Genomic DNA, 9,470 nt, shown 5'->3' on the forward strand with positions numbered 1-9,470 from the left:
TTTTCTCCGAAAATTGAAGTGGGATTAAGGTTGTATAATGTTTATATGATTTCTAAAAATGGTTGTGATTGATTTCATCAAGTTTGAACTTGTTTTGATTTGAAAATGAGAATTTTTGTGAAAGGTGAGAAAGTGAGACGAACTTTGAGTTTTTCATGATTTCGTCGTTTTTAGCCGGTGAAACACCAAAGTATCTTCTACTGCACTCATATGTGGCCTAGAGGTATGCTTAGTTGAGGCATTGGAACTTGTTTGCTTGGTTTTGGCTTAATTGCTCAATTATTTCTAATATTGTGATTTTAAGAGACAAACTTGTTTGAAAATGATTTTTAAGAGCCAATTGCTTGTGAATCCTTATGGATAGTTGATATAATTTATGTGGAGATGATTGATTATGTATATATGTGACAACTATATGTTGATTGATTTATGGATGATGTTGGTGATTGTATATATGATGGTGAATTGTTGTTGATTGCATATATACTAAATGTTGGTGATTGTATATATGTCAAGTGGTGGTGAATTGTTGTCGATTGCATATATACTAATGTTGGTGATGGTGAGGTGGTTATTTTTTGTGTGAACATATGCATTGTAGTCGAGTCATATGTTAATGCATTCATGACTGATGGTGGCGGATTTTATATCCAATTGAGGTGATTACAATGTTTTTGTTGCATCGAAGGTGACGACCTTGAGGTGATTTGGGTACCACATGCATGTATGTGTCGAGTTTAGGCATATCACATTGCATGAGTCTTGATGGATGTGTTGAATGATGATTGTTGATGATGAGTGTGCTAAGTGATTATATACTTGCAATGTTTGAGGTTGTTATATGAATGTGGAGGTTAAATGTTCATGATGAATAAAGGAGATTTGAACTATTTTATCTATATCAAGTTATTTATATTGATTATGATTGATGTAATACTAACCTCCAGTGGTTTTGACCGCCTACCTGTCTGTATGGATGGGTAGACGCTGTGCAGGAGTAGTCCGCTTGCGGTGAGTGCTTGGATAGCTGGAGTTAGCCTCCACTATGATTTTGGAGTTATAGTTTAGGGCTCTGATTAGGTCGAGTCGGTGTCCTTTTACATTTGTTGGATTTTATTTATGTTGAGATGTACTCATTGTTGAGACTTTGGAGGATTTTACGTTGATGTTGATGATTGGCCATGACATATGTATTGTTTTTATTGGAGATGTATGGTTATATCCGCTGCGACGGATAAGATATTATACATATATATATATATATGCATGATTGTTGTTATTTTGATGAGACGTAGCGTCTATTTCTTGAATATTTGCTATATTCGCGTGTTTTATCGCTTTAATAGAAATAGGGCGTTACAAGTTGGTATCAGAGCGTGGTTAGTCTTGTCCGGACTGGCATCTGTTGAATTTTCATGTTAGTATGCGAATGGTAATGAATACCTTCGATACTAGCTTTGTTGTGCTGTTGTTCTTATTTGTTGGTTGGTTTTATGTAGAAGTGAGATGGCTGGTGGTAGAGATGATGGAGCGATTGCAGAGGCTTTGACTGCAATGGCACAAGTGTTGGCTCAGGCTAATGAACATGCGGCAGTTGGTCATAGTGATCCAGGATAGGTTGAGGAGCGGAGGCTTGATCGTTTCTTGCGAAACAGTCCGCCGACGTTCAAAGGTAGGTATGACCCGACTGGAGCTCAAACATGGATGCAGGCCATGGAGAGGATCTTTAGTGCTATGGTGACTAGTGAGGATCAGAAGTTCAGGTTGGCTACTCATATGCTTGTTGAAGAAGCTGAGTATTGGTGGACCAATGCTAAGGGGAGGCTTGAGGTCGGTGGTGGAGCTGTGACTTGGGCTAGGTTCAAGACTGAGTTTTTGGGGAAGTACTTTCTTGAGGATTTGAGGACTAAAAAGGAAGTGGAATTCTAGAACTTGAAGCAAGAGAACCGTTCAGTGGCTAAGTATGCTGCAAAGTTTGAAGAGCTTTCGAGGTTTTGTCCGTACATTAATGCGGAGGATGCTATGGTTTCTAAGCGTGTGAAGTTTGAAAGCGGTTTGAGGCCCGACATCTATCAGTACATGTGTATTCAGGAAATCCGTGACTTCGACAGTTTGGTGCATAAGTGTCGTATGTTTGATGATGCCGGAAGGGCTAAGGTTAATCACTACAAGGCTCAGAATGAGAAGAAGGGAAAGGGTCATGGATTTGGGAAGTCGTATAGTAAGGACAAAGGAAAGAAGAAAGAGTCTGGTGGAGGCTCTAAGTCGAATGTTGCTGAGGTGAGATGCTACAAGTGTGGAACATTGGGTCATTTTGCTAATGATTGCAAGAAGGGGGAGAGTTGCTACAAGTGTGGGGAAACCGGTCACAAGGCATTTGAGTGCAAGAAGGAGATCACTTGCTACAATTGTGGTGAGAAGGGGTATATCAGTACTAAGTGCACCAAGCCAAAGAAGGCGGCGGGAAAGGTGTTTGCATTGAATGCGGAAGAGGTGGAGCATCCGGATAATCTCATCCGAGGTATGTGTTTTATCAATAGTACTCCTTTGATTGCAATTATTGATACTGGTGCTACTCATTCTTTTATCGCGGTTAGTTGTTTTGAGCGTTTGGGTTTGGTTGTGAATCGGTTGTCTCGAGGGATGGTTATCGACACCCCAGCTAGTGGTTCGGTGACTACTTCCTTAGTGTGTGCTAACTGTCCTATTAATTTTGGTAACGTTGATTTTGAGTTGGATCTTGTGTGCCTTCCGTTGAAGAATATGGACGTGATTTTTGGTATGGATTGGATGTTGAATTTTGGTGTTAACATTAATTGTTTGACCAAGAGTGTAACGTTTTCTAAGCCGGTAGCTGAGGAAGGTGGGAAGTTCTTGACCGCGGAACAAGTGAAGAAGTCTTTGGACGGTGAGGCTAGTGTGTTCATGATGTTTGCTTCTTTGAAGGAGAGTAGTGAGAAAGAAGTTGGTGATTTTTCGGTAGTGCAAGAGTTTCCAGAAGTATTTCCGGACGACATTACAGAATTACCGCCTGAGAGGGAAGTTGAGTTTGCAATTGATTTGGTACCAGGAACGAGTCCTATTTCGATTGCGCCGTATCCGATGTCTGCATCAGAGTTGGGTGAGTTGAAGAAGCAGTTGGAAGAGTTGGTCGAGAATCAGTTTATCAGGCCGAGTGTTTCTCCGTGGGGTGCTCCAGTGTTGTTGGTTAAGAAGAAGGATGGGAGCATGAGGTTGTGTGTGGATTATCGGCAGTTGAATAAGGTGACGATTAAGAATCGGTATCCGCTTCTGAGGATTGATGATTTGATGGATTAGCTAGTTGGTTCGGAAGTGTTCAGCAAGATTGATTTGAGATCAAGACATCGTCAGATTAGAGTGAAGGCGGAAGATACATCCAAAACCGCGTTCCGAACAAGGTATGGACACTATGAGTATTCTGTGATGCCATTTGGAGTATCTAATGCGCTAGATGTCTTCATGGAATATATGAATAAGATATTTCATCTTTTTCTGGACCGTTTTGTGGTGGTGTTTATAGATGATATTTTGGTGTATTCGAAGTCAGAAGAAGAGCATGCCGAGCATTTGAGGGTTGTGTTGGGAATCTTGAAGGAGAAGAAGTTGTTTGCTATGTTGTCAAAGTGTGAGTTTTGGTTGCGGGAAGTGAGTTTCCTTGGTCATGTGATTTCTAAAGGTGGTATTGCGGTAGATCCGTCGAAGGTCGATGCAGTGTTGTAGTGGGAATCACCTAAGTCTATTTTTGAAGTTAGAAGCTTTCTTGGATTGGCAGGTTATTATCGGAGGTTCATTGAGGGATTCTCTAAGTTGGCATTGCCATTGACGCAGTTGACTCGGAAGGGACAAACTTATGTTTGGGATGCTAAGTGTGAGAAGAGTTTCCAAGAGTTGAAGAAGAGGTTGACTTCAGCTCCGGTGTTGATTTTGCCTAATCCGAAGCAATCGTTTGTTGTGTATTGTGATACTTCTAAGATGGGTCTTGGTGGTGTGCTTATGCAGAATCTTCAGGTTGTGGCTTATGCTTCGAGGCAGTTGAAAGTGCATGAGAAGAACTATTCGAGTCATGACTTGGAATTTGCGGCAGTGGTGTATGTGTTGAAGATTTGGAGGCATTATCTGTATGGTTCTAAGTTTGAAGTGTTCAGTGATCACAAGGGTTTGAAGTACTTGTTTGACTAGAAGGAGTTGAATATGAGGCAGAGGAGATGGTTGGAGTGTTTTATCTTGGTTTTCGGGTGTCAAACATTGATTACGTTTGAACCTTTCTAACCTTTGATATCTCATTTTATCTTGGGAAGGGAAGAATAAGCAAAACCCTTGAGAATCGAGGTCCGGGAGTTGTTTTCGCTACGGGAAGGTGTTAGGCACCCATAACGACTATAGTATCCTATAGGAACCATCTTTACTTTTTACGCGCGCGCTTTATTTTTAAATGCTATTTGAAAATGATATTTACACCTAAGGGTTTACTAAGTGAAGAATTGGAGGGAGAAGAAAGCGTTTGAATTTTTATTTTAAGTGAATTGAAGGAATTTTGATTCCTTGCCTACGTACCCTTTTAAGGGATCAAATCCATCGTAGTTCTCTTCCAAAAATGTTTTTGTTTTTGTTGGTTGATTTTAAGTTTGAAAATGGGATTTTGAAGAATGAGAGATAGAGGCCTTAAGGGCATAAGATTGTGAAATTGTGAGGTTGAGTTAGTCATTTTGCAAAAGAAAGTCAAAGTATGATTAAAATTCATTAAAATTTTGTTTAAGAAAATAAAAGGAAAATCAATGGGATTTTGATCCCAAAGTTTATTTAGAAAATGATTTGAGTGATATTGTTCATACTTTTTGGAAAAATGATTTTTCTCTAAGTGTAAATCCTAAGCATTCATCTAAATATTCAATCCTAAACATACATCTAAACATGCATATCCTAGCCATACATCTAAAATATCTATGGGATGTGTGTGCATGTGTCGGTGCTTGTGTCGGTGTACATCATTAGAGTCCATTGTCCTTTACATCATTGGCCTAAATACATTCTATGGTCTTGCAAGAATTTTAAAGGCATAAAGTAAAATACAAGAGCTCCTAGGTGTTACATTCTAATTTTTGCATGAATTTTAAAGTGCAAGAAATAAGAGGATGAGAATGTGAGATGGAGGATGAAATGCTCATGATGTATGAAACATGAAGTAGAGTGGTTAGTGAAAATAAGGCATAAAATGATAGAAAGATAGGCAAGGAGATACTAAACAAAGAATGGTAAAAATGACAAGAATAAAGTGTCAAAGTGTAGTAAAAATTCACCATAACCTCTCAATAAGTACATGACCTATAATTCTCCTATCATAAGCAATTTTCAAAGACTTCATTGTATTATGAGTGTGAGAATTATAGGGCATATTCAAGTCAAGGATCATGACATATTTTTAGGTACACTTAGCACTTTATCTTCACATATACACATTTACATGACTTGTAAAACAAGAAACTAATTACACATATTCACATGCAGCAAGAAACACATACAAACAGTAGCTAAAACTTCACAAAATCATATGGTATAGGTCACAAACATTTATCAAGAAATTGGAACTAGAATCAAGCAAATTTTCACAAATTTTTTAATACAAAACATCACAAAATAGCAAGAAAATCATCACATTATTATTTCCAAGTTTTAGTATGCAAAAATCATCACAAAAATACCACAAAACCATCAAGAAATGTGCATGAAATTTTTTAGAATTTTAAAGGATTTTTAGATGCACAAATTCACAAATTTTAACAAAAAAAAATGGTAAACAATTAACAAGAAATTCCACATATTTTCCTCAGGTTTTAACACATAAAAACATCACAAAAAATGTCAAGAAAAATATCAAGAACATATATGGAAAAAATTTAAGGAATTTTTATGAGAATTTTTGAGTGAAAAGGGGTGTAGGAAGCAACATAGCAGGTGTACCTAGCAAAAATCCAACACAGACGAAGAAACCAAGCCCAAACCCAACCCTGTGTGGATCCTGGATCACAAGGGAGACTGTGGGGCGTTGGATTGATCCAAACGGATCAAACCCTAAATCCTGTGGCTACGAAAGAAAGCCAAGTGAACCAAGAATGAACCGAACCGGTTCAGGGGCCTATAAAACCCCAAACCTGCCGGTCCAATTCATTTCTTACATTCACTTCTCTCTCTTCTCTCATCCTAGTGAGAGAAACTCTCACTTCTCTCTTCCCCTCTGGTCGTCTTCTCCAACGAACACTACGATGGAGGTACAGTGGCTGCCGGTGGCGCCGCCGTACATGAACACTTTTTCTGAAAAAAATTTTATGTCGTTGTGTTCGTCTTGGACTCCTCTTCATGATTTCGAAACTTTTTTTTGGAAATGAGGCTTGGATTTGAACAGATCCATGCTTGAATCTTTCGTTCTAGGGTTTCAAATTCTTTTTCTAATCTTCTGAAACTAAACCCTAACTTGACCTATTTTCTACGCTGATGATGATTATAAACTTGGATTCATGAAATAAACGGTGAATCTTGGAGAAATTATATTTTAGGGTTCGGTTTTCAATCTTTTTCAAAGCTTTTCGAAGTTTTCGCTTCGATTCACCATTTATTTTCAATTTTAAGCCTTCGATGATTATTATGAACAAAAACGAGAAGGTCTTGTATGTTTACCTGGATTTGAATGAGAGTCTCGAACGAATAGATCCTTGCAAGCTTCTGGTAAGTTTTGGACTGAAAATAAATCAGTTCTTCTTTTCTTCTTCTTCAGTTTGAATCTGGTTTTCTTCCTTCTTCCTCTCACTCTCGAAGTTCTTCGTGATCATGATTGAATCTGTCACTGTAAGTGACGGAATCTCACTTGAATTGCGAAGAAACACGATTCAATGATGAAGATTCAGTGATGAATCTCTGAGAATCGTCGTAATTTGCCTCAATTGTGATGAACTTTGATTCTGAAACTCTTAGGGTTTACGAATTCGAAATGCTTTTTGTGTGATAATTGTTGAATCTGGCTTTCTTATGATGAAATTGGTGTGGATTTGTTGTGAATTGATGTGGATTGGTATGAATTTGAGAGAGTTTGGATGGATTGTGGTTCTGGAAAAACGGTTAGGGTTTGAAGGTTCTTCAAACCTTCATCGTGTTCTTGTGAAATTTCTGGGTTTGATCCTTTTTGATTCTGGAGAGAGAATGGAATTGGTGTTTGTTGAGTTGGCGAGTTCTGAATGGGGGTCCCTTTTGCATTGAATGATGTGGCCTTTATATAGGCTGACAAGTGGATCTCTGGACCAATGTGTGACTGCCACGTGGACTGGACTTTACCTTGGACTGATTTCTGGACTTAGGGACCAATCTGCAAAAACAAACTGGACAAAAATAGGACTATTATGCAATTTAAAAAAAAAAGAGACTTAAAAATAAAATTCGAAATAAACAAAAAAGGACTTAAAAATAAAATTTGAAACAAGAAAAAGGACTTGAATGCAATTTTTAGAAGTTTGAGGACTTTTTTAAAAAAAATTAAAAATAAAATTGGACTAAAAATTGGTAAATTTGACTAAACGTAAAGTGAAACGATTAAAAATAACAAAACGGACTAAAATGAACCAATTACTTAAATGAGGTACTTTAAAGTAACCTCTCTCTGTCGAAATTTCGTGTGAAATGACTAAAATACCCCTAGGGACTAAAACGACTCAAAACGACTCAGATGCAATTTTAAAATGGTTTTTGACATGGAATTAAAGCAAGAGTTTATGCAAGCAAAATTAAAAGACTCAGAGACAAATTTTAGAAATTACACAGGGTTTTAACACATGAAAAGACTAAAATGCCCCTAGGGGCTAAACTGACTCAAAATGACTTCGACTACAATTTTTGGAATGGATCTTGACATAGAATTGAAATAAAGACTTATTCAAACCAATTGAAAAGACCCAAACAATTTTTTTTAAGGACTAAAATGAGTTTGGATACAAGAAATGACTAAAATACCCTTTTTCATGAATTTTGCAAGTAACATTGAAATAAGATGCAGAGGAAGATGCAATTGATCAGAGTCATATCAAGTGACTTAGAATACAAGAAAGATGTTTTTGGATGACTTGAAATGCAAGAGAACATGGACAAATACACAGTTGAAAAGACTTGTAAAGCTAAGTTGAGAGATAAAGCAGAGTAAAATGTTAGTGTAAACAATAGCAAATTGGCAATTATTCAAGAATATTAGCCAAATATCAAAGATGAAAGGAAATTTTGAACAAGTATTTTTAGGTCCAAAATTAGGGTATAACAGCTGCCCCTATTTAAGTTTCTTTGTCCGGAGAGTCAAGAGACGAAGTCTTTGATTTGACGGGACGAAGATACTTAAATATTAACATTTGCACTGTTTTTGGACATAAAAATACGCTTCTCACATTTTTTAAAAACATCAATGCGATGCAACATTTTGATTATGAATGCAAGACAAACGAACTGGAGTCTACAGAGCATGTCATATCAATGGGGATTTAGGTAGACATTGACAGGGTAGACAAACCAGGGGACAAAAGAAAGGTACAAGCTGTTCTTTGGATCGAACCTGCCACTTGACCAGGAAATACAAACAAGAGATAGGTACAAGCTATTCTTTGGATCGAACTTGCTGCTTGACTAGGAATAGAAATACAAGACAGGTACAAGCTGTTCTTTGGATCGAACTTGCTGCTTGACTGGGAGTAGAGATACAAAACAGGTACAAGATGTCTTTTGGATCGAACTTGGCACTTGACCGGAAACATAGACATAAAGAAAGATACAAGCTATTCTTTGGATCGAACTTGTCGCTTGACCGGAAACGTAGACATAGAGAAAGATACAAGCTGTTCTTTGGATCGAACTTGTCGCTTGATTAAGAATGTAAACAGGTAGGCAGGTACAAACGGTTCTTTAAATTGAACTTGCCATTTGACCTGGAGGCATAGACAAAAAGGATGATACAAGCTGTTCTTCGGATCGAACTCGCTGCTTGATCAATATCACAACATATAGGTTGGTGCAAACTGTTCTTTGGATCGAACCTGTCGTTTGACCGATAACAAAACATAAGCAGGGTACAAACTGTTCTTCGGATCGAACTGGCCGTTTAACCTAGAGACATAGGCATACAAGCAGGTACAAGCTGTTCTTTGGATCGAACTGGCCACTTGACCAATAACAAGATACAAATTGGGAGTTTGATTTGGAAAGATACAAATTGAGAGTAAGTTGATATTGACTTGACTTGAAAATAGACATGACCATTTTGTTGGCCCAGAAGCAAATTGAGAGTGGATTAACATCGACACAGACATTGAATTGAAAGTTTGAGGTTGAAAGAGAGATTAATCAGAGACATAGACATAGACATTGAATTGGAAAGTTGAAATTGAATTGAATTGGAGATTGGAATTGAATTGAGTCAAATTGAC

At 37.6% G+C, this 9,470-nt stretch overlaps 1 protein-coding gene across 1 annotated transcript; it reads left to right on the forward strand.

The window, feature by feature from the left end:
* The first annotated feature begins 2,130 nt into the window (after nt 1-2,130).
* Nucleotides 2,131-3,755, forward strand: LOC146946341 (uncharacterized). The gene is made up of 2 exons (XM_085748198.1): nt 2,131-3,233; nt 3,698-3,755. The coding sequence occupies exons 1-2, from the start codon at nt 2,131-2,133 to the stop codon at nt 3,753-3,755; spliced, it is 1,161 nt and encodes a 386-aa protein (XP_085604324.1).
* The last annotated feature ends 5,715 nt before the right edge of the window (nt 3,756-9,470 follow it).

This window comes from Medicago sativa, chromosome 2 (assembly GCF_051527215.1).
Source record: "Medicago sativa cultivar Bolivia chromosome 2, Bolivia_mono, whole genome shotgun sequence".
NCBI lineage: Eukaryota > Viridiplantae > Streptophyta > Magnoliopsida > Fabales > Fabaceae > Medicago > Medicago sativa.

Bases quoted from the DNA above. Each gene is read 5' to 3' on its own strand.
- LOC146946341 (XM_085748198.1), top strand. From the start codon at position 2,131: ATGTTTGATGATGCCGGAAGGGCTAAGGTTAATCACTACAAGGCTCAG. The intron at 3,234-3,697 runs GTTGTGTGTGGA...TGATTTCTAAAG, and splicing joins AAGAAGGATGGGAGCATGAG to GTGGTATTGCGGTAGATCCG.